Raw genomic sequence first — 26,499 nt, 5'->3', positions numbered from 1 at the left:
ACTGAAGTTAAAAAATATAACATAAGATCTTGTTTTATGTAATATATGTAATATTATTATATTATTATCAGTTTGTTTTTTTTTTCAACGTTATGATTAACTTTAAACTTCCCGGTTATGCCTACGTCACCAATATGGCGTACAAGATGGCGGACAAGAGTGGTGGTGGGGGCCAGTTGGCGATTCTCTGATGATAGGACTCTAGTTACGTATCGATGCTCGACATGCGCTGGTCGAGCGTTCTGATTGGCGCACGTGACCCGGTACAGTGGCATTAGTACCGCCGGCCACCACCGGCGACGATGCGGCGTCGTTGTCGACGCACTGGTCTACGTGAGTTCGCCCGTTTCCGGCGACGGGCGACGGTTCACGTCCAAAATTAGTAAATAAAGACGATGGCAACGTTCGAGCTGCGCGCCGTCGTGTCGTCCTCGTCGTCGTCGTCATCGTCTTCTCGCGGAGGGTGTTTGGTAAAATGAAGTGGAAACGTGTCGCGCGTTTCACGACTGTCCAGGAAAGCGCGAGGAATAACGCCGTGTGACAAACTGTTGGGCTCGCTCTCTGGTGCGTGTGACGAAATACGACTCGCTGGCGGACCGGGATACTTCCTCGAGGACCGCGAGGACGGACGGACAGACAGACGGTTGGATGAAACACAGTCGGGGAAAGACAGAGGAAGAGAGAGAGAGAGAGAGAGAGATAATCCGTGCTCCAGAGTTCACATCGTAAGGTACGAATTCCCGCTATTTTTAGCCGGCCCATCGCGGCCGGCGTGATCGTGTACGTGCGTGTGCGTCTTCCTCGACGATTCCCATTCAGAGCTTTACGTCGTCGTCGTGGGCGACGTCCGCGACGAATTATCCGTTGCTATTGCAGAGAGAGAGAGAGAAAGAGAGAGAGAGAGAGATAACGTTGTGATAACACCAAAGTCAGACAAATTGATAATAATAGGGGAATTGAGAAAACGGTCAGAAAATATAGAAAAAGTCAGATGTTGAACAATAATTGAGGGATTAGATTATAGAAAGGTGAGGAAAATATTTAAAGATATCCAGGTAGTTAAAAGACATGCGACAGCACTTTAGATAATCATATTTTAAAATACATTATTTAATCTCTTCATCTATTTGCTTATAAAATCATCGATGATATAATCAAGTATTTAGATAAACAAGAATTTTTTCAAGAATTAGCTTGTTTTTAAAAAACAGGAAAAGTATATTGAGTAATCGATAGTGATTCTATGATGACTTTATGCTTTTATTTTACTTATTTTCCAGGTAGAAAAATCAGACGTTTGGTTTTCTAGTTAGTTTGAAATAAACCCAAGGTACAGGTAACATTTGAAATAATACAAATATTCATTTCAATCGTCACATTCAAAACAGTCTGAAAATACAGGAACAGATAAGGAAAATTGGAAATGGATAAGGAGAATATAGAAGAAAGTTGAAGAAGTTAAATTTGCAGTAAATATTGAAAAAAGAATATATTAAAAAATCCTTTCACATATCTCGGTACAAAACGGTTACAAATCAAGGAGCAATTTTCTCTTTCATATATACTTTCTCTCTTTCTTGTTGGAGAAAATACTGCAACCATTTCCAGCATGGAGAATAAAGAGAAATATACCTGAGAAAGCAATATTAAAAAAAAAAAATTGTCCAATAATTGAAGGTAATAATGACGTAATTTTATAAAATACTGCGACGAGAAAACATTGTGCAAAAATATACTAGGTATATCTTAATTGTAATGTGTACACATTGTTGCGTGAAATTATTATTAATTAGGAAACGAGATGGGAATATATCGCACGCACAATATAATACAATATATCGTTGATGAACGCGCACGTACACCCTCGCGAGAGTTCTCGGTCTCTTGCTATCGTGGGCGTCGTACGATTACCCAACGATAAAAGAGGAGCGTGCTCGTCGTCGCGAGGACGACACGCACACGCATACACACATACTGTACACACATGTAGGATGTAGGTAGAGTACAAGTTGAAGAGCGTCTGAACTTTCCCATAAATGGTTTATCGGAAAGATATTTCTTCGAGGACGCTATTTTCGTCTGAAAAGAACCTACATACTGTGCAACAATGCACGTTCGTCTGTGCATATGTGTGTCCACATGTATGCAAAACATACACGACGCACGTTTTATTTGACCCGATTGACAGTCGGATTCTTTAAGTGGTTTCTCCGCTCTCGAGCGTCGCTAAAAGGAAGTTTGATATGTCTTACATTTACATGTATGATTTGTCGGTACATATATAGTGTGTTCCCGCAGTAGCGGAACACGCGGTTTTGCCATGACAGATACTTTTTTCAGAGAAACGCCCGTTCTTGAATGTAATGTAATGTTCTAGCAATAACTCTAGAAAATTTAGATCCCATTGGCAAATATTAATCACAAATATAATTGTCCTTGACAATAGGCTTTAAAGATAGTCATCACAGACGAATTTTCTGTCTAAATTACATTAATAGTACAGATATAAATTTTGTCTCTGTCATTTAAATTGATTAAGTGCAAAATATATGCAGTATCACAGTATTTGCTAATAATTTATATGTTTCAATGAATTTTTTACACCTAGAAAATTTTTGTTCAAGTTGCAAGATCATTTTTTGGACTGTACTATAGAATATTGCTGCTATTAAATTCTATACGTGACAAACGATATTCTAACAGATACAAAAAGTAGCGATAAATTTTAATCGAGACATCTAGAAATCTATCTACATTAGCAAAATATTTTTTTGAGTGATTCTGTCAATCGTTAAAATTTCTTCTCGATTGTTAAATAATTTAATGAAGCTGTAGCAACGACGAGAAATTCATACTACTTTTTTGGCATACACGAATCATGAATACAGTAAAATATGTCTATTTATTTGTAATGACGGTTTTCACGAGAAATAAATATAAATATAAATAGAAAATATGTAAATAAAATAATATATCAGATGGAAAACTTCATAAATTAAGGATCGAGAAGTGCTTCTTGCTAAACTATAACGATTTATTATACTATAAAATTTATCTTTATACGTGACGGATGATTAATCAGCGCATTTTCCGGATTCGCGATAAAAGAACCTAAAGGATGAAGAAGGATGAAAGTACGTGTGATAAGTAATCTATTGTATGTGGTTAACACGCGATAATTAATCATAGACAAGTACTTTTTATATCTCATAAAGTTATTGTTTTTATCGCATTCTTTTCCTATTTTCGAATTATTTCGGATATTATTTGAATACCTTAGGTTTATTTTCAGATAATTTCTTCTAAAAAAATAATATAGAGAGTAAAATAAAATATATCACATAAAATCATCGTAGAATCACTGTTGATTGCTTGAGACACTTCTATTTCTAAATGAAGTAATAAGTTGAACATTAATTGCAAGTATTGAAAACTCTTATCATACGATAAGATTTTCGGAAAGTATAAGAAATCTATATATACGTGAATTAAAAATACTTTAACGTGTATTGTCTACACGCAAATTCTGAAATGTCAAAAATTTTTATTACATATATACAACAATCGTTCTACGACATATCGACTTTTGGATTTTATCCCTATGTGTTCCGTTTTTTTTTCTTCCAGAATCTCTCGAATGTATACACACATTTCGTTTTCAATTGCGATAAAGTATGATCGAGTATATCGAATAGATCCGTAAGGAGTCACAGCATCCCGACAGTTCATCCTGGCGAATGCATCTCGCGAAACCGATCGTCCGCCGATTCCGTCCGGTGACCGTCCGGACCGTTTTTGAACACGCGTCACCGAGAATAACGACGCTTAATAATACCGATGTGAATCACGACGGCATCGATCCAGCACACCGTGACGTCACGGGTTTCTATGTACATCCTTAAACACGTCACGCTTCAGTGGATTGACCTTCACCGGAAAGACAAAGATAGAGAAAGAGATAGAGGAAGAGGGAGCATTGTACGATTGACCGTGTTAATCGAACGGTAAATCCGTAGCGTTAGTCATCCCCGACAAACCGATTTTATTGCAAGGAGTAGCTTGAATCAGAATTTCACAATAATTATCAAAAATCTACTAACTATATAAGAATTTATTTCAATTATTATTACAACATTGATAAGAAGATGAATAGATGTCTCTCTAATGACTTTATAAATAATGTTATTAATGAAAAAAGAAAATAATGCAAGTACATACAATATGCTTCTATGGAAATATACATTTTATTGTCATTTGAATCAGATTGAATAAAATGGAAAAATGAGAAAGAAAATTCGACACAAAATTACGCAAGAGAAGAAGAAGAGAAAGAGATTTGCAAATGCACGAGAAACTGGATAGGAGAGAGTGCGGAAGATCGAGGAGAAGACGGGAAAGTCATTAGAGGGACATCAGTCCCTTCTTTGAGGTCGCTGCTACCTACGCGGATATACGCGTCCCGCTAAAAATACCGTAAACGCGAGCGGGCGACCGATCGGGATTGTATCGGGAGCGGAGCGACGCTGCCAATCTCGGCAGGGACGCAAATAATTGCTTTTACTTCTTCACTATCACCCTCCCTCCTTCCATGTCCTCTCGGTCGTGACGCATTTATATTTGCTGCCCAGTTTATGAAGAATATTACCGATTAATCTACCGATAATCGAGCGATCGTCGGTTGCTTGTCTCTTAGAATAAATCTCTGGTATCCAGCATCGCTCCTTATATGTATTATGTGGGAATTAATCATTGGTAGAGGAATTTTTGAAAGATATTTAAGAGCAAAAAAAGCATTTCTTTTATATATATGTATATAATATTAACCCTCAGGCACCTCCGAATTTTGACCATCCTATTTTACCACTCATGGGTTGGAGTAATCCAGAGTCTTTTTCGTTTATATCTCGGGAGCTAATAAAGCTATTTTTAAGTATTTATTTTTTCAATCGGTACGCCAGACAGTAAAGAAAAAGAATACAAGAATGTCGCTACAAATGTCACCAAATTTCTACGATTCAAGATATTTGAAAAAAAAAAAAAACAAAGAGTGATCTTCTAAAATTTCAAAAAAAAATCAACGTTTAAATTTTTGATATGGGTTAACGTAACCAGAGTGGTGCCTGAAGATTAATAATATAATTATTATTATATATATGAAGGAAAGATTATAATAAGCGTTGCTTCCTACACTTATTCGTCCTAAATTGTGCAGAAAAAATAAATGTTATCGCGCATCGATAAAGCGATCCGGAAAGACCGTTCAATCGGAATAAAATAATGACTTAAGAAATGATGTATTTTCCAAGATTGTACCAATTTAACAGAGAAATTTTCAAAATAAACAAAGAAAGATTTTCAAAATAAAAAATTTGAAAACAAGTCCTTATAATATAATTATTATTATATGTATATATAAAATAAGGACTTGTTTTCAAATTTTTTACTTTGAAAATCTTTCTTCGGAGAATTTTTATTAAATTGGGACAATCTTGGAAAAATACATCATTTCTTAAGTCATTATTTTATTCCGATTGAACGGTCTTTCCGGATCGCTTTATCGGTGCGCGATAATATTTATTTTTTCTGCACAATTTAAGACGAATAAGTGCAGGAAGCAACGCTTACTATAATTTTTCCTTCACTCAAAAAAATAATTTTGCAACTTGAACAAAAATTTTCTAGATGTAAAAAATTCACTGAAACAGATAAATTATCAGCAACGACTGTGATACTGCATATATTTTGCACTTAATCGATTTAAATGACAGAGACAGAATTTATATCTGTACTATTAGTGTAATTTAGACGGAAAATTTTTCTCTGATGCCTATTTTTAAGGCCTATTGTCAAGGACAATTATATTTGTGATTAATATTTGCCAATGGGATCTAAATTTTCTAGAGGTATTGCTAGAATATTGCTGCTATAAATTCTATACGTGACAAACGATATTCTAACAGATACAAAAAGTAGCGATAAATTTTAATTGAGACATCTAGAAATCTATCTACATTAGCAAAATATTTTCTTGAGTGTTGCGATTATCCGAGAGCAAAAGTAACCGACGTTGCGAGACAGTGTTCGTTTATACATGAAGAAGATAACCGCGACGTTTAACCGCGATGTTTCCTTGAAAAACGCGGTTTTCTCGGAACATTTTACGACACTTTCGCGAGAACACATCGACGCATGATGGAAATAAAACCGTCCATCGGCGGCTGCTCGTGTACCAAACGTACGAAACTCTCCGGGAGATCCGCGTTAACGAGCGACTTTCTCGTTACCTCTGACAGGCGGAACGTAAGGAGATACGAGAGAGGAAATTATACTCGGGGACGACATGAATGCGACAAGTTCTGAAATATGTAGATGGCAGATAGCACCGCGTCTACCGGAACACGTTCCACTTTCTCAATACACGAAGGGATGGTATGGTCTTTGAATCCTTTGAAACCACGACATATTCATATATCGATACTTATCTCGTCCCAGAAAAGTTTTTGACAACAGTCGAGACAATGTTTCGAGATCTCGTGAATCTATCTATGTACAGACAATTTTTTTTTAATATATATGAATGGCAAGGGTCTCTCTTTCTCTCTCGCAAACAGTCTTTGTCGATTGACAGTAGCGGATATGTAAATTCTTTAACGTCAGAATTTATATACACAGGGTATCTCCGAACTGATGATATATACATATACTTGAAGCGAGAAAACAGTATCTCTTCTTGGAAAAATGTAAAAATTATCTTATCAATTATTTATTTTACGATCTCGTAATATGCTTTGTAAAACAGATTCCTTTTTTAAACAATACTTTGATATTCCATATTTATTACATTTACATTGTTAATATAATATTTATATACGTTGAATTTATTAATAAACTTACAGATATCCAAGAAAAATGTCTTTAGTCTTATTATATGGCTTGAAACTTTTCATTTAATTTGTAAATACTCTGTGTATAAAACTGTTGCGGTACGAGATGCATAAAAAGTATGAGAAATAATTGGGATGGGAATTGGGGCGGGAAATAAATATTATTTATTTCATCTAAATAGCAGAAAAACTATTTTTTTTTACTTATCAATTATTCTCCAAACAATGTGGAATCTCAATATTTGTAGTATTTTGATTATGAATAAAGGTCTCGGTATCTTAACCATATTCAGCAAGATGTTCTCAATCACGGAAGGAAGGGGCAGGGCCATGTCATGTCGTGTCGCGACGTCGTCTCTTCGGTTTCATTCACCCGAGGGTAGCAGCCGCTGTTACTCTCGCACGTGGACAGGGCGGGGGAAAGGGGTACGGTCGACGTACGTCGCGTTTGCAGGCGCCTGAACCTAAACACGGGCGCCGCGTTTAAGTCAGCCGTTGTCCATATTGCGGTGCATTAATAGCCAGGCGACGAGCTATCGTCGTCTCGCAGGGACGTCTCGGAGAAAGAGAAAGAGAGAGAGAGAGAGAGAATAGGGAGCTCGGATAGTCCGCTCAAGTGGAGAATTATTTTCTTTCGGACCTTGTCTGGTCCACGCAACGACGTCGCCATCCAGACGCGGCTCGTCGTCGCCTCTCGGTGCACAGGATAGTCTGTCCGCCAATGTGCGAAAATTACACGGTGTCTGGGTGTAATTTACTTCGATGAAAAAATAACTTTTTTCAAAATCAAGAAAAAGAGGGGAATCACAAGTTCTATTATCTCATAATTTTGAGAAAGAAGATCAAATTCTGAAAATGCAACCGCTGTTTTAACATTTTCTATCATACTACAGTTACGACATGATGGAGAAATTTTATTTCGTGAAAATTGAACAGTAAATGTTGAACTTTTAATGAATAAACTCGTAGAGAAAAAAGTGAATAAAATTGTCGTAATTAAATATTGGATTTATTACGGGAAAAAGTTTAAATTAAAATTATATTTATCTTTATCTTTACAATTTTAATGATTTTTTAAATCCTTAAATATAAATCTTACGGTAAAATAAATTCAAAGCTAAAATCAATATGTCAAAATTGCAAAGTTGTCAGATATTTACAAAAATTCATATATAACAGTTGTTCAGATTACTGAATATGAATTTGATGTTAAAATTAAGAAATATGATATGCAATATATAATATTACAATCCTTCTATAATATCGACTCAATAATTGAAAATGAAAATCATATATATTATAATCGTATATATTTATTTGCGCGAATTAATCTAATCTAATTAATTTAATCTAACGAATTTTTTTGAACGTGGAAATATAAATTAATTTAAATAGCACATAAGACCTTTCTAATACATACTTTAGCTTTAGCAAGATAAATTAATCTCCAATTTTTTTTTTTTAATTATGAGAGATTGAAATTTTGAAGTCAAAATTATATCATATAATAAAAAGAATGTTTTGCCGATTATTCTTTTTAGTTTGTAACATTATTAAATAGACTTTTACTGAAATATACTTGGCTAAACTTTGTAAACATATTCCTCGACGTTTCCTCATAACAAATGTCATTTCTGTTTTCGTAACTTTTCGATTCGACATCACCTTGAAATAAATATCTTTTCGAAAGAAAGAAAGTGTTAAATGTACGTGTTTATTTCTGAAACTTAACATATAATAATAATAATAATACTTATTATTATATTGCTGATAAAATTCGGAAATTATTTTATTATAAGTATCTTATTATTTTATTTTATTTTTGATTATTTTTCTAATATTATTATTTTATTTTCAATTATTTTTGCAGAGAAGGTTATATCAATTGATCAATGGATACATCTGGCAAGGTTTATTCGTTTCGGAAATGTAATAGTCGCGTCCGTGATTTATTTCGTTGGCGAACCAATTGTCGTGCATTGACGAAATCGTGGCGTAATTTACGCGCCACCAGGGCGCTTAGCTATTTTGGCGATAAAAAATTCCCGTGGGAGACGACGAGAGAGAGAGAGAGAGAGAGAGAGAGAGAGGTAGAGAAAAATTGGTCGGTTGGCGATCGCTTGCACTGTCAGGTAACAATTACGTTCCATTAATCGTCTCGGAATGAGATTAACGACAGCGTTTCGCAGCATGATAGTCACGTGTGGTAGAAGCCGAGTTATTTAGAGTCACTTGAGTTTGTTAACGCGTATATTGAACAAACTAGCATCATATGTCGTGAAACTGTTTTACATTTTAATAAATCGCAGCAACGAAATAGCGAAACGAAGCGCAAGCGATTTCCAGATCGTTCTCGTCTCTAAGGAAAATTTTTTATTTTTACGATCTTCTGCCTTTCTTTAAATTCCCTTAAATAAAATTATGTTATATATCTAATAATGTGTCGCCAATTTTTTGCTACCTTTTTCTACACTTTATTATTTTCTGCTGAATTCATCACACGAGGTACATTTAATTTTTACCATTTTTATATATGTATATAAAATTGATTAAAAATTCAGACGATTGTTACATTTAAATGGAACGTGTTTCGTGAAAAGTTTAGGTGCATCAAAGTTTTCCTGAAGGATTTTCCCGAGGAGTTTAGGAAGTTAGTAGTGAGGAGAGACTCTGAGAAGACAGTTCAGAGAGAAGAAACCGACGGGTCGGCATACACTGGCGTTTCGACGCCCGAAATAAACTCACCGCATTCTGTTTCTCTCTCTCTCTCTCTTCCTTCTCGCACTCTCGTCTTCTTCATTTTCTAATGTAAGACTCTGACGACTATAGCTAGTCTCTATCGTTGTCATCCTCGAGAGCGTTCGCGCCGGCGGTTCCGCCTGGGAGGCAGGAAGCGGCTAAAAAAACGAGAATGACAGAGAAAGAGAGAGAGAATGAGAAAGAATCATGTTCGCAATAAAAATATAAAACGTAGTCTCGAAATCCGTCGCTCGAGATGGAATTAAAACGCCGTTGCTCGTTCGCCGAAAAATTCAAACGGATTTTACTCCGAAGTCGTTTCCGAGTTTCAACAGCGAGGTGTCAAATGTAACTAATATGTCACGTAGAGTGCGTGAAGATGTATTGTTTCTTCTGAAAATGCCAAATAATTGAATAGAAGAGGAATTTTATTTATAGGAAAACAATTGTTTTTTTTTTTTTTTTTTTCTTTTTTTTACGTATCTTTAGTTCATCCACATCTGAAGATTCACCTTGAAATTTTCTTAGTGCATTATATAATAGTTTATTATTATTCTTGTCATATATGTATAATAGAAAATGTATGATCCGCACAAAAGTTTGCTTGAAAAATATTCAGCTTTGTTCATATAATGATTATAAGCTAAGGATCAAATTTCTTTTTACAGTATATATTAAAGTTTGTCATTTGCTTTTCTTTTCGCAGATAAACACACGCAAGATGGTTGTCGGAGAAGCAAGTATACATAATATAATGGGAGGGATGGAGAGCACGGGTGGCGTGCGACTTCATAATCACAAGCGGAAGTTGAAACAAAGGTAAGTGTAAATATTAGTCTGATTTACAATGGAAGAATCGCGTCATCTATTATTTTTTTTTCTTTTTTTTTTGTACGAATATATTTTTGCACAGTTTCAGAAAAAAAATATATATTAAGAAAAAAAAGATTTTGATGTATAACAATTATTATAAATAAACTTAAAAGTTATCTGGTTACAAATTATTAACCAGACTATTTACCTCGTTTAATTTCTCTTGTAGATTTGATATCATAAAGAAATTGGGGCAGGGCACTTACGGCAAGGTACAATTAGGAATAAACAAGGAAACTGGTCAGGAGGTGGCAATAAAGACGATCAAGAAATGCAAAATAGAAACGGAAGCCGATTTGATCCGAATACGACGAGAGATACAGATCATGTCGAGTGTTCAACATCCGAATATTATTCATATTTATGAGGGTAAGGATTTGTATGTGATAACATATCACGATTTATGGATGATATATAAGTGATCTATATTATATATTAATTAGCTGATTACGGTCGATTAAATCCTTTTTTATTTACATGACAATTTGATAAATTGAGTTAATAGAAAAGAGAATCGATCAAATTACAGCTAGAATTAATTAATTTCGATGAAAATTAACGCTTATGCTTTTCAATTCTCTGTATAATTTTATTTAACGAGATTTTACGAATGTTAACGTTATATTTTGTTATATATTTTTACAGTATTCGAAAACAGAGAAAAGATGGTGCTAGTGATGGAATACGCAGCTGGTGGTGAATTGTACGACTATTTGAGTGAACGCAAGGTTTTAAGCGAGCACGAAGCTCGAAGAATATTTCGGCAGATCGCCACCGCCGTCTTTTATTGCCACAAACACAAAATCTGCCACAGAGATCTGAAGCTCGAGAATATTTTGTTGGATCAAGCCGGGAACGCCAAGATAGCCGACTTTGGTCTCTCGAATGTGTTTGACGAGCAACGATTGTTGAACACATTTTGTGGCAGTCCGTTGTACGCGAGTCCGGAGATCGTGAAGGGAACTCCTTATCACGGACCGGAAGTGGACTGCTGGAGTCTAGGTGTTCTGCTGTATACATTGGTCTACGGTGCTATGCCCTTTGACGGGTCTAATTTCAAGCGACTAGTCAGACAGATCTCGCACTCCGATTACTTTGAGCCTGAAAAGCCATCTTGTAAGTATAACGCTCGTATAGAATGTCTTGTAAAAGAAGGATATGACATAATAAAATAACTATATCGAAAAATTTTACAATTAATTTCTAGAATTCGAATGTTAGAAAAAGACAGTATGTTTTGTAAAATAAATTTCTATTATTTTCAATTTGCGACATCTTATAAAGTGAGTATTGATGCTTGAATTACTTTATTTATTTTTATTTTCTTTTGCTTTAGGCGCCACGTCGCTTATAAAGGAGATGCTCACCGTATGTCCTGTCAGGCGCGCTGATATCGAGAAAATCTGTTCACATTGGTGGGTGAATCAAGGCTACGAGCAAAATTGTCTAGATATCGCCGAGGATCTGGCGGCTCAGACTCCTGTGCGTTTGGATCTGTTGCTTTCATTGGTGCCACAGTCCGCCAGCGCCGAGAAATTGCTGGTGGGCGATCAGCAGGCGGGCGGAGACGTTGCGAATAATATGTCTTCCGAAACGCTAGTACCTACCAGGTGCCATTCGGTTGGTAGTTTGATGGAACTCGATCATAATAGTTCCGACAGAAGAATAAGGGAGCTATTTGAGGAAGAACCAAGGACTTCCGCGGCCGGGGACGCTAAGAGAAAACTGGAGACAACACCATCGATGGACGAGACGATCGCGGCGGGTGTGAAAAGAAAAGAGAGGTCCAGAAGGAAAGAGAAGACAGATGAGAAAGAGTCCAGAGCCTATAGATCTGTGTCAAGGTAGATATAAGTTTTCGAATTATTTTTCGACTAAAATTTAATTCCGTAAAGGAATATAACGTCGATAAATTTTTTTTTAGACATCATTCAGCTCCAATTCCAAATTCTATATCAGAGGAAGCGATGGAAGTGGAGTCTGCAGCCATTGCAACTGTTCCTACGAGTAAGACTGTCGATTTTGATAGAGCAGAAGGTGCGGCGGCTTGCTTAGAACTAATCGAAGAATCAAAAGAGAGATCGCCGAGTAAGGAAAGGAGTAAGACACCATTGATGAGCGAATGCGAACAGTCAGGCGAACCAATGTCTGCTGAGAACGTTCAGCAAATACATGAGATTAATCAAAAGGCGAGCAATGAGGAAGACAAGACTCAACCAAAACATGCCAAGTCTCCTAGCAAAAGTTTATACAAAGATGCAAATACTGCTTTGGAAAGCGCGAATAAACCGAGTGAAATGCCACTTGATAAAAAGCCCTCTGATGCCTTGGAATCAAAAGTGCCAAACGAAAATGACGCAAGTATCAGAAATGAAGCGTACTTGTCGCAGGATATGCAGCAATTCGAACCAACGGAGAATGACTTTAAGAAGCTCAAAGAGAAGGCACTCTCTTTGGACTCCGAGCTGTCAAATGAAGTGATAAGTGCACCTGCTAAACCCGTCGAGAGACGGCGTTCAAAGATATTCGAGACCGCAGAGAAATTTAATCAGCTGGCGTCTACTACAGAAAACGAGAAACCTAAAAAGATATTTATTCCTGGTGTTAACGTGGGAGGCGCGAAGCGAGCCTTTGAACGAAAGGCCAGTCTCTCGTCCATTACTACGCCATCTCCCACAAAGGTCAGCGCGTCTAAAGTTATTATCGATGTGCCAACCGACAAGAAGAGTGAGAAGGAGACGGAACAAAAGCAGACGATAGGGTCAGGAGGTCAGGAGACCGTGACCGCCGACGACAGATTGAATAAACAAGACGAAGCGAAGAAACGCGCTGTCGATATTATTAGCGGCGCGATTGGTAAACCTCCCATGCAAAGGAAACTGAACGGCTCACCACCAATATCGCCTCAAAGCTCGGACTCCAAAAAACTACTCGGATTGAAGATTCAAGTCGCACCGAATGACATGCGATCGGCCACCGTCTCCGTCTCTACGCCAGTGGAGACAAAATTTGATGGCAAATCGGCGTCACCGGAGGCAACCGTAAGTACGAAGTTAACGCTATAGTTAGCGTATTCCATCGATTATTCCATCTATTATACATCGGTTAGCATTTGATTTTTCGTTTCCTTTTACTTTTTTTTTTTGATAGATAATTAATACGTCAGCTGCTACCAAAAATTCGCAATTGGAGGAACCTAAGATGTCGAGTAAAATGGAGATAACATTAAAGAGCGCAACATTGCCTAGGCGAAAAACTAGCAAAGCCGAAATTACGTTATCCGGGACTAAACCGCCAGAAACCGTAGCATTTAAGTCCGAGATAGAGGCTAAGATCGATGCTTTTCAGCCGCAGAAATTGCGCACGCAGAGATCAGAAGTGGCGTTTCCGGTTGCCGCGGTGGGATTGCCTCGTGCAAATAGGAGCGCGAGCTTAGAACCGCAAGGTGAACGTCAGGCTGCACCGCCGAGAGAGAGAATTATACCAATTCAGGTTTGTTTTTTTTAAGCACATTTTTTTTTCTTGTTTACATAGCGAAATTAACTCTTGCCTTTATACAACGTATAGGTGGAGATGGGATCTGAGCAACACTCGACTACACCGCCGCCTAAACCGTCGCTATCCCAAAAATCAATGTCCCAACAATCGGGCTCTCTGTCGCGCCAATCGACCGCCGATTCGGATACAGACAGCGCTCTTGGTTCAACAATGGGTCCGGAACCTATCAGGAAGAGTCCTAGGGAGTATATAATTCCTATCGCAGTGGAGGGTGGTGGTTATGTCACTCCTAGATCAGGTAGTTTGGAACCGGAGAGCAAGACCAGCACACCGACGAGCACGAATCCGCCGAGATCCCGATTCGGTAGACCAAGAAGAATGAGTTCTCTCCTGTCGGATGCTAGTGAGGACGAGTCTCCCTTCTCTTCGTTGCACGGGTAAAGGATACAGTTTATTAAATAAACAGTCTATCAAATTTATGTACGCATGAAGGCACAATTATACTCATCAGTTCGAAGCTCTATAAATTCGAATGCAAATTTTAATCTTTTTAACAGCGAGGATCTGTTACAAAGACACATGCATCGGTTGAGGAGTTCGCGACCGTCCAGGCAGTCGACCGAGCATGCCGACAGCTTATCGTCTGGCGAGGACGACGACGATGACGGTTTCGAGTTACTGACGGCCGAAAATTTGTTTTCGACTTTATTATCAAGGGTGCGAAGTCTGACGCAACGACTCAACGTTGACGACAATCGATCCGGTGGTTTCCCGAGCAGTAGACTGTTCAGCCGACTCGGCTCTCAACCGACGTCGCAAGCGTTTTGGAGTCTTAACAAACCGTTGTCTAGGTAAATATACACGAACTTGCTGTTCTTATATCTTGCGTGCGAATATTCTGATTCGTTTTCAGCTTGAATCTAACAAAAATATCGAGATTTCACCTTGAGCTCTCGATAAGACTTTTTATTAACGATCGATTAATTCCTTAATTGATTAAGAATTTTTAACAATGACGTTGATGATTTTTATGCTTGTCTGTGCAAGCTACGAGAGCTATGTCGAAACACGGACCATGACTACGTGAGTCCAATTGCTCAGAAAGAGTTTGTAATAAAACGTAGTGTAATACGCGGCCGTTAGCCGAGATACAAGTAGTAGGGATCGCAAAAACACAGAGATCGCAATTGAAGAGAGAGAGAGAGAGAGAGAGAGAGAGCAGGTTAAAGAAACTAGATCGCATATTTATACGTGTTTGTGTCAGTCAACCTAATTTCGTCCACCTCGGCTTAACACCATGCGCCACACGGAGACACCTGAAAGTAGCGTACACACGTTGCAAAAAATAAACAAGCCCGAAATACTTGCGATCAACCCGCATACGGCTGACACCCCTTGCTTCTTGCCAACACCTGCCTTTTACTGCCAGTACTGATTTCGCCTTCGTAGACTCCGACTTATTTTTTTGCACCCTCTCATCGCGGATGTCTTGGATGTGAATATTCTTTTTTCCTCGCTATCTTTCTTTTCCAAACACTCGCGTTTCAATCAGCATAAAAAAAATGTCTTTACTCTTTTATACGCTTACATGATAATATCTTATCGTCTTTTTTTTTCTTCCATGCGTACAGACGACTCTCGGAATCGCAGTTTAAACATTCTCTGAGTCGCGACGCGGACGTGTTCTCGTCGAGGAGAGACTCCACCAGCACTTCCAATCCCGGAACTCCAAACAGCCCCGGGTCGGGCAGCACACCTTCCAGAGAGAGCGTTTTCGAAATTGGGAGCAATACATTGCCAAGAGGTAAGAGAGTGTAGTACAGTCATTTTACAATTTTACGTGGCACCTTGATACACGCGACAGCGAATCATAACAGAGTTAGTTGGCGATTTAAAATTTTCTCCCAAATTATTTAAATGCTGTCGTTGTCGATCAAGGTTCATTACGAATTGTACATACGATAATATTCAATGTTGTAGAATGTTGATCGCGCATTTTGCAGAAGCTGAAATTTTTTGTCATTTTTTTTTTTCTTTATTTGTAATTTATTTTGTCTTTTATTTTGTGATATACATAATTAGATCTGATTCAATTACATATGTATACGTGCAGCATTAATTGAAAAGCACAAAGGTGAAAGCTTCTGTTGAATCGCTGCAGTCATCAGTGCTACTTTGTCATTAGTTAAACTTATTAGCCTTGTGAAAAAATGCTGGATGGTATTCAGTATGCATCTCCTAGTACCTAGCTGGTGTCGAGTCGTTGATAGACAGAGCACATCTTTCTGTTTACTTTTACCTATTGTTTCTCTCTCTCTTTGTTTTTATTTATTTTATTTTCCTTTCGGATAAATTAATTTTTTGATTTCTTGCCTGACGATGTTTTGCAATTTTTGGTACTAACACACGGTAGATTAATTATACGGTTCATGTTTGGCAGAGATGGGTATTATGCATGGATCCTTTTTCTTTACGATGGATCCTTTTTATTTATGATTTTATAAATTTGAATATTTATTTCACGTCATAAGTAAGCGGAATAACATACTGTCGACAATGTCGATCGATTTTTAAATGATATTTGATTATTGTCGTTTATAGTCTCTTTCGACACACGCAAAAAGATGGACAAAGAAAAATGATATTTAAAAATTTACATAAAACTTTTAAAAATAAAACTGAAGAATAAAACAATTTTTTACAATTATTTTTAGATTCCATGCATTCTCCAAAGCTTGCTTGCACGCATTATTTATTCGAGATGGCCTGTCTCTTTAATAGCATTTATTTATAAATAAATTTTTTTATTCTCAAGATCTTTTTTTATTTATTTTATTTTCCAAGTATAAAACAGGATCTGTCTGATGTGCAATTTTGCAAAATTAATATATATTATTATTTTTAATGTAAATTACGCATATATTTGTTTTAAAAAAATGTTAATAAAGCAAAAATAACAGGTAGAAATATTTTGTTCCCTCGTAAATTAGAGACATAGAATAAATTCCAAGCTCACTTTGCCTGACATAGAACCTCGTAATAAGCCATAGTTGTTGCGATGCACTGCTGCTGTTGATTTCCATTATCTCATAACAATGTAGTAGCAGTTTTTCTCATTTACCTAGTGTATACACTAAATATTTTTGGAGCATGTTCCGCATACATATCCATATACAATATACAAACAAGAGTCTCAATTTCACTATCCAAAGAAATCCATATTTAATTCAAGTTCATGCATTAATTTAATTACGTCTATCGTCGACTCTTCAATCAGTAAAATAATTGTTTGTTAGCGTTTTCGAAAAGGAAACAATATCACAAAATAGAGTTTTATGATTGCTCGATTTGATCAACTCAAACAACAGGGACTTTTCTAAATCGATCCTTTTTATTCAACAATAGATAAATATATTTAATTATAATAATGTATCAAAATTACTCTCTTACAAATATTCGCTATTTATTTCTGAAAATATAACATAATTCATAATTATTTATTTAATAAATTCATAATTTATATAAATAACACAGAATGTAATTTTAAAAAATGATAATACCACTATTAGAGAGTATAATTTCTTTTGTAAATTAAATTATATTAACAAAAAAAGAAAAAGAGAGATATAAAAAAGGAAGACCCTGTTTGTACGCGGATATACATGTTAATGAAACGATCGTCGCATTCGGCCAACAAGTTAGCAAACAATTATTCGGAGATATAATCTAGAAAAATCTATACAGTGGCGTCGTTTTGTGATACGTTGATTGACGGTTTTATTGACGGTTGTTGCAGCGACCGTGCGAGTGACTCTACGTAGGCGGGCAGACGGTAATCCCCAGTAGACACAAACCAAGTTAGGTACTAATGTTTATATCTCCCTATCTTCTCTCAAAGTGTTTTACTCGACACCGATCAAATCACACGCAGTCTCATGATATCGAGAAAGAGGAGAGAGAAAAAGAAAAAGAAAAAAAAGAAAAGAAAAGAATCATTCGGTAAATGCATATTTTTATCGAGGTCTTTCTCGAATATTATTGATCTGTCTGATGTTACCACCTAGAATGATCACAGCGATTTGTAGCTGGTGAAAACGATATACAATTTCTCCGTCACACGATGGCAAGACAAATTGTGGACATTATATACGATGATTACGATATACACATTTAACACTTTACGCGTGCGTCTTGGATGAAAGCAGACATCCTGCTCGCGAGAGTTCCTGTGGGTCTTCCGGGTTATCTTTGGTATGATTTATTCCAAAGACGTGCATACGTGTATATTTGCGTAAAGCGATATGAAAAAAAGTAAATGACAAAGCATATACGCGCACCGACGATCTGTTGTGCGTATCGAATCGACAAAATGCGTCAATAGTTTGTAAGCAATGCCACGATCGCATAACGCTCCTGAAACTTTCGAATGTTTTAGAAATAATGACAAATGTACAAATGTGATACGACATTTAGCAACACATTGTGGAATAAATCATATCGAAACCTGGCTCGCGAAAATCGTTGATAGATAAGTTACTTGTTGCCATGTTTTAAGAATTTGAGAATAACTTTGTTATACGAGAGAGATAGAATTTTTTATGTGTTACATTATTAGAAAGAAGTATTTGAAGAAGAAGAAAGAAAAAAAAAATCAAAGTGATTGTATACTTCTTTTTATTTTTTTTTTTTTTCTTTGTGCAAGCGGGTGCTAACCTTCTTGTCTGAGATGGCTGATATTTGTTGTGTTTTTAAGAGTTTAAATAACAGCGTTTTTATTACTTCACATTGTCTCCGCATGCTTTGATATAATGCATATATATATATATATATATATATATATATATATATATATATATTTATATATATTTATTGTATTTAATATTATGTATTCCCCTCTCCTCTTCTTTGTGGCACTACTTTTTTGTTCTAAGTCTACTCATTTAACATATTGTGATTTAGGAGTATATATATTATTTTTTATATGTATGTATATATAATATATACAATACATTCTATAGTATATATTATATGTAGAATAAATTATATATAGTATATATGATATATACATATATATATATATATATATATTCATTTATTTTACATATCATTATTTGTTATATTTCAAATTTAATCATATTATATGTATATATATATGAAAATATCTTATTTGCATGATCACTGTTAAATGAGTATACATTTTATAATTTTCTGTTTTAATACCTATATGTAAGGAAAAACAGTATGTGTATGCTATTGTTATAGTATCGTTGATGCATATTTTCAAAGAGCCATTACTTATATGTGATCTCCTTGTATAAGACTAGTTCAAACTCACTTCCACTATTCTAAGTCATTGATATCATGCGGATTGCGTGATAAGGTCACGTTTTAGAGAGCTTCCATGACTTGAAAATATACATCGACAGAGGCGAGTGCAGTTATATCTTACATATAGGCGATACGTAAGGGCGTTTTTGAGAAGACGTTGGACACAAAAAGATTTGAATGAGAAAGAAAGGAATATTATGTTTCATTTTATTTATTACATTTTTCGACAAAGAGATTTTATAAAAAAGATTTATGTATGTAAAGAGAAATAAAGGATTGTGTAAACATATCGACATGTGAGAGTATTCTTACACAACTTAATGTCCTACACCACAGAAATACCTAGTTGCTACACAATACAGTCACGCACACACACACATACACACACACACACACACACACACACACACACACACACGGGCGCGCACATATATATATGCACACACACATACACATATACACGCATGCGGAATGTGCATAGACCCTGTTCGGATTGCTTTCAGATAGAGTAGAAGAAGTTCGCAATCGAGACGTAGAAGCGGAGACGACGGCTCAGGTCAGGAAAGAGACGCGAGAGTCATTGGAGCACAATTTCACTCCCAGCTTGGCACGTAGATTGAGCAGGCAGTTTATCGAGCAGACTCGGCACTCGATACCGCGCTCGCCGTCTGTACCGCGCGACAGCAGCAGGTACTCTCGATCACCAACGAGGGAGACGCCGGCGAGGAACTTGATCGGCGAGATTGCGAGATTACGGCACTCGGCGACGTCCGATCAGACTGAGTACAGGGGCAGATCGCTCGATCGGGGCGGTATCAGGAGGACCAACAGTCTGCTGGAGTCGTCCAGACTCGACAGATCGACAGAGCGGCATTCACCGCGGAGAAGCATCAGTTTGTTCGACGACGACGATGAGGATGACAATGGCAGGCTGCTGATGCCATTACCGAAGCACGTGATGACACTCGGACGGAAGTATAAAGAGTCGGCTAGAACGAACGTTGGTAACGTGAGACGAGACAGTTTTTACAATTACAGGACAACGGATAAGATCCAGGAAGAGCCCGGCGATGACGCGTATCTCGTGTCCGGCTGCAAGGAGAACACCGATAACACTGCGGAGAATGGCTCTGTATCGGAGGGCACATCGATATCCGTGTGCAACTCGAACGCTAATTTGATCGACACCACTCCTACCTCGAGCGGCGTATCGGCCAGATCCTGCGAGACTTCGCCCACAGAGTCGTCATCCAATCTGGGCGATTACACGAGCAAATCAATCGACAAGTCATCCGATCACGCATCCATGAGCTTCGAGAATCGCTTGTTGGCGGCGGAGAATCTGATCAAGGAGTCGAAACTCAAGAACTTTACGTCGCCGCGATTTAATCCGAATCTCAGCTGCAATTACAAGGACACGGACAAATGCGACAAAGAGGCACTGATCACCGCCTCACCACCGGACTCGTCATCGACCAACTCCATCACATCCAAGAGACGTAGCTGCATCCCGAGCCTCAGATTACGTTCGGGCTCGTTAACCAGAGAGCCAAGCGTGAGTGTGGATTGCAGGAAGACAATTACCGGCTCGCAGGATGCGCTGGCCGGAAACACAAATCAAGAAAGATCGATATTAAGCAAGTTCTTCAGAGGCAGCAGTAAAGAGATCGAATTGAAGAACAACAGCAAACAAGATCAAAAACCCAAACAACATCGGATCTCACGCTTCCTGCGACCGGACTTTTTCGACACGCCGCGAGAGGAGAGCCAATATGTGAAAGAGAAGGAGGCACAGAAGGCGGCAGAGAACGAGCGTCGGAAGTCGCGATTCATGAGACGAAAGAGCGAGAACAAGGAGGGCGAGAACACGAAAGACGAAAGGATCTGCAAAGAGCAGAAGAACGAGATGAACGCATTACAGAAAGATAAACTAGACAGTGTTGTCGCCTCTTCCGCCTCTTCTTTCTCCTCTTCAGAGGCTAAGTCCAAGAACGAGGACAAGGAGAAAACAACGGTAGAGCGTCCTTCCGGTACGAAGAGCGGTTTTCTGCATTCATTGGAAAAGAAGTTGGAGAAGCTGCGCGTGAGCGACGATACGGCAAGCGCCAAGTCGACGATGATGAACAGTGACGATCGGAAGGAACGCGAGTGCTCGGCGCCGCCTATCGCGTGTCCGCCTGCGGAATCGACAAGTCCGAAGAGGACGCTAAGTGTGGAGAATCTGACGTTGGATAAGAATGCCGAGATCAAAAGTGTGTCATCGGCTAAGGGACGGATGACGTCGGTGTTGGGGCTGTTCAAGACAAACGCGGACGCGAAGCAGAATAGCAGCAGCCGACCGCAGAACGCGCTTATGAGCAGGCTGAAGAAAAGCCCGCCCAAGTGTGCGAAGTCGACTGAGTCGGAGGAAGACAGCGCAACGAGCAGAATACCAACCAAGTTTGTCAAGGGCGACAACAAATCGGGAAAGAGGATATTGGAGAACAAGAAATCGCCAGAGAAGAGTGAGAGCAAGAGATCGCCACCCAAGGAGAAGCCGAAGGAAAAAGAGTCAACCGTTAAAGAGAAGAAACCTCTGATAGAGAAGCAATCGAAGGAGCTTAAAAAAGCGCCGCAGTTAGACTCCTCTGCGGATAAAACAAGGTTGCAGAAAGCGGAATCACCGAAAAAATTGTCGGACGAATCAGATTCTCAGAGAATTATAGATAATAAACACGCGGAGTCCATTATTAGTGGCGAAGACAAGAAACTGATGAAGACTAAGAAGAATATTAGTTCTCTAGGCAAAAACGGATCTATCGTGAAGATCGACAAAAGCGAGGACATCGATAAGAAGATGAAGAAGCCGGTAAAGTCGAAAGAGAGCGCGGAAAAAGATGAAGTCAACGGCACTAAGAAAAAGAGGATAGTACGCGTCGTGAAGAAGGTGGTGAAAAAATCGTCCGACAGTTCGGAGAGCAAGTCCGAGGAGAAGGAAAAATCGTCGAAGCTGTTGGTGAAGAAAAAACCTGCAACGAAGAAGGAGAAGAGTCCCGAAGCGCCGAATGTCATGGCACAAGATTCGATCAAGAGAAATAGTCTCGACGATCAGACTTCCGCGAGATCATCCTGTTTGAAACGAACGGAGTCGGACGTTCAGAAAACGTCGTTTCAGAAAAAGTATGACGATCGTGTTGGTGAACATCTTACGCAAAATACAGATACGTTATCTAAAGTCGATGTTACGGAAAACCAAGCTAGACCAAACAAGTCTGACGCAAACTTGTCATCCGAGCAGATGATGCTTCAGAACGCTTCGAATTCTAATGTCAATCAGACTAAACAATCACCGGAGCAACATCGGCCGAGTAGGGCAGGTCTGAAACTCGATCTGTCCAAGATACCGCAGCACACCTTCAGAAACGGAACCCCCAAGAGAGACTCGCCCAAGTCCGGATCGCCTAAAGCGAACTCCGCTGTTGGATCGCCCAAGGTGGAGGTTCCTGTGACAGAAAGTGGCGATAAATTGATGGAATGTCTGTCGAGGATGACGCATCACGCCAACATCACCGGCAACAAGATCATTATCGATAAACCCTTGCGTGCCAAGGACGTCGCTGAGCTCAAGCGAGAGGTCACCGAATGCGTTAGAATCATGGAGAACCATATGGGGTCGCAAAACGATCGCTCGACCTCGCAAACCATTGACGATTATTCGACTCAGGGAGGGTTTGACTCAGGGAGCGACGAGAAGCCGAGAGAGAGAGCGATAGATCCGCCTAAAGAGATGTCCAACAACCTGGACAACGCTAAGGTAACTAAGGAGGTGCCATTCGAAGAATGCCCGACCAGCGAAATGTTCTCGCCCGAAGAGCCAGAAAGCTTCGATTCATGGTCCATCTGCTCGGCCGACCTGAATCACAATCGTGGCGATTTGCACTCGCCGCTGTTGTATTCGCCGACGTCGCCGACGTCGTACTCTCTATTCATGCGCGGCGACAGCTCGGAATCAGTGATAGACCGAATACGAAGGCGCAGTTTCTATTCGAGGTTCAACGATCGAAAGAGGCCGTCCTTGACGGCGCCGCCGCCAGGGGTGACCAGCGCGACTCTGCCTAGGAGATTCAGCCTCAACAGCTCTAGAGAAAGGGAGCGCAGATTGTATGGTGTTTCCAGGACGAGGTAAATTAAATTACATGTACATTTTCCACCTCTTTCTTTCAATGTATTTAATAATTTTTAAAAGTTTTTATAGTAACTAAAATAAGTTGCAAAAGTTAAGGCTATTTCTAAAATATTCTCTTTTCCTCTGTATAATAATTGATTTAATAGCTCTATATATAAAGAGAAATTTATATCTATCGTTTATATTTCATAGGTCGGACAATAGATACGGTTTGCACGATGAGATGTCCTGCAGAAAGTCACCGGTCGATCGAGAGAGATATACCGACTTATCCTCGCACGGTCATCACAGTCCGGAGGCGAAGTCTTTCCACGATCATTACTTGTCATCTTCCTCCTATGATTCTCCGAAGAGATACGTAAAGTCGCCGACCTTAGATTTGTCCACATCGCGGGTCAAGTATCATAGTACAGACGTTATCGCGGACAACGATCTCGCGGTCTCAGGATACAAGAATACCAGCATGTCGAGATCGACATCTCTGAATGACGGTACAACGGCGGATTTCTATTGCGGTAGGAACGCATCGACCACTCTACCAAGAAAGTATGGGTCCACCGTCGGTGGTCTGCAGCCGAAAAGCGTAGAGTACTACGAAGAGATCTTGTCACCGAGCAATCCCGATTATTTGTCGCCTCGTGATACCTGTCGATCGCCATTGATGGACGGCTATTTGGGCAGATGCGAGAACGGGTATCACAGCAATATCGCGGATCTATCACAATTTGGCGCCGACAGACAAAGGCACTATGCGGATAGGATGGCGGATGTAGAACTCGACGAAGGGAACAGCAAACTATTTGGTGAGCAGAAAGGGTACATTGAACAAAAGCATTAAATTGTTCTCGTTGAAAGGTCAGTGAAGTGAAGAAGAAATTGTATAGACATAGTTTTCAAATAACAAGAGATTCCCAAAAAATATACATTGCATAAATTTTTAAATTTTAATTATTCATCAGCTTCAAGGATTATCTCTAAATTCAAAGACTTTACGTATTTATAATTTTTCACGACGAGATACATAATAATCTGTCTTCGATTCACTTTTAAGTTCACATATTTTTTATTTTAATTTATAGGATGCAATTGTGATTGTGCGTAACAAATTTACCTTTTTTCAGAAACATAATGCAACACTTCAGCAAAACAAGAAATGCATCTTCGACAGCTGCAGCTATATCTGTTACGGAACAGAACTGACTTTTAATTCAGATAGAGAAAGTAATTTTATAAGAATATACCTAACAGAAGAACGGCGTCTTACTTACTATTATACAACGATTTTATATAATATATAGATTTAAAATATTAGTGAATCTCATTGTGCGTCAAAGTGTCTCGCGTTTATTTGTCGCAATGATGAAATAATCGTGACGACAGTGAAAATGGAACCAAGAATCATTAAACGAGTACACCATGTTAAAGTACAATGATGTCCGGTTATAAGCAAGATTTTTTATTGAGTTATCTTTATAGAGTCATTTTTTTAACGATTTCGGATCTCAAGACACTAAAAATTAATTCTTAGAAACTCTTTTATATGTTATATACGTAAAGGGAGAAACTTAGTCTTATCTTCACATTCTAATTAAATTTAGATATATTAAAGTTTTCGAGAAACTGAATTTTTTTCACGTTGTAGAATTTCAAATTTGTGTAATTCAGTTTAAATATTGGAATAAAAATTTTTATTACATAGTTGTAACAGTATACATTTATAAAACGAAAAATTATAGATTTTCTAAATTTTTTTGTTGCGAAAAGATATCTATATATATATAAATAATTATCAAATCAAAATCGTTAAAGAGTTGTTGGAATTGTGCCTCCTGACTTATAGTTTTCTTATAACCAGAAATCATTGTGTACGTTTGAAGTTTTAAAACTATTTGTTTTTTTTAGATATATCGCATACTTCTTTCTGATTCAAAGATCGTGATTTAAATATTACGTAAATTTAATTTCATTTAATAAATATTTTTTATCGAGTTTAGAATATTTTCAAATCTGTTCGCGACAGCATAAAATATATTTTTCTTGTCTCAATGCGGATCACCAAGAGTATACTTTGGCTCCAATATTTATAGAAATATAAATATAAAGATTGGCAGCTATATATTATTATAGTTATCGCGGGCATTAGAAATACAATCGCGTTTATCTCGTCCTTCGTTTCATCGGACTAACTCGCGTTCCAAAGTGTCAACTGCTTTACGAATTTAAATTGTGTGCATATTTTTTTCCTGTAAAAATAAATCCAATCTTTTTACCATAATTGTGTTCATAGTGTGACACGAATAAAGAATGAATCTTTCTGTTCTTTAAATGAATTGTGTCAGATAAGAACTTTTTACATCGAATGCAACAAAGAGAAGTATCCACAGCGTCATTAATAACCGATTAATTGCTCGATTAACGATTTATTTGAAGCAGTGACGCTTTAGGGCGCAATATCGGAAATTAGTAGAAAGAAAGGGCACTTTAGTTCCTTATGTCTCATCACCGACGAGATACTAGATCGATGGTCTTACTGGGTTTAACGTGATGGGAAAAAATTTCCGACAATGCAAAGATTTTCTTGCTGTAGGTTTACCCAGGACATTAATAGTATTTCGTCGGTGTTTTTGTACAGTCAAACTTCCATATTCTTATTTCCGTATTTCTCTATTCTTTCTTCCCCTTTTCCTCTCTTGCTACGCTCTCTCGTTGCTTTACGTTTGACATTCGCATATGTACAGGGCTAAGCAACGGGAAAGGAAACTCGGGGAAAGAATAGAAATTATATACGAGGAAAGAATAAGAGAGGCTCGACTATACTTTTATTAAAAATTTTTTGATTGATTGCACGAGAAAAAGTAGTTACAACGATGTTATAGGCCTGGAAATCTCTCTGGCTGATCGGCCACGGTCTTCCGCTTGTTATGTATGTGTTTTCTATCGATATACATATTTTAAAATAAATATATATATCAATATATTGTCTTTTCAGCATATCAATAATTTCTTCTCAAT

The 26,499-nt window shown here is 38.0% G+C and overlaps 1 protein-coding gene across 7 annotated transcripts; it reads left to right on the top strand.

The window, feature by feature from the left end:
- Positions 1-151: 151 nt before the first annotated feature.
- On the top strand, positions 152-26,462 carry Nuak1 (Nuak family kinase 1). Of its 7 annotated transcripts, XM_072901954.1 has the most exons (15): positions 8,487-8,590; positions 8,755-9,016; positions 10,330-10,442; positions 10,666-10,865; positions 11,142-11,612; positions 11,833-12,340; positions 12,421-13,537; positions 13,647-13,988; positions 14,064-14,431; positions 14,552-14,845; positions 15,042-15,077; positions 15,626-15,798; positions 19,826-23,483; positions 23,680-24,342; positions 24,609-26,462. In XM_072901954.1, exons 2-14 carry the CDS (start codon positions 8,777-8,779, stop codon positions 24,323-24,325), a joined length of 8,166 nt encoding a protein of 2,721 aa, XP_072758055.1. In that variant the 5' UTR covers positions 8,487-8,590; positions 8,755-8,776; the 3' UTR covers positions 24,326-24,342; positions 24,609-26,462. The 7 variants fall into 7 exon arrangements, with proteins under 7 accessions (XP_072758059.1, XP_072758055.1, XP_072758058.1 ...); XM_072901958.1 differs by lacking the exons at positions 8,487-8,590; positions 8,755-9,016 and adding an exon at positions 152-730; XM_072901957.1 differs by lacking the exon at positions 8,487-8,590 and having other exon boundaries at positions 13,845-13,988.
- Positions 26,463-26,499: the final 37 nt, after the last annotated feature.

The sequence above is a fragment of the Anoplolepis gracilipes genome, chromosome 11 (assembly GCF_047496725.1).
Source record: "Anoplolepis gracilipes chromosome 11, ASM4749672v1, whole genome shotgun sequence".
NCBI classification, from domain to species: domain Eukaryota; kingdom Metazoa; phylum Arthropoda; class Insecta; order Hymenoptera; family Formicidae; genus Anoplolepis; species Anoplolepis gracilipes.
This window is presented reverse-complemented; position numbering and strand designations above follow the sequence as displayed.

What these genes read in the sequence shown, in the direction of transcription:
- Nuak1 (XM_072901954.1), top strand. Translation starts at nt 8,777, where the DNA reads ATGGATACATCTGGCAAGGTTTATTCGTTTCGGAAATGTAATAGTCGC. An exon ending in AAGCGGAAGTTGAAACAAAG is followed by an intron (nt 10,443 to 10,665) that starts GTAAGTGTAAAT and finishes TTTCTCTTGTAG; the next exon opens with ATTTGATATCATAAAGAAAT. An exon ending in TATTATTCATATTTATGAGG is followed by an intron (nt 10,866 to 11,141) that starts GTAAGGATTTGT and finishes ATATTTTTACAG; the next exon opens with TATTCGAAAACAGAGAAAAG.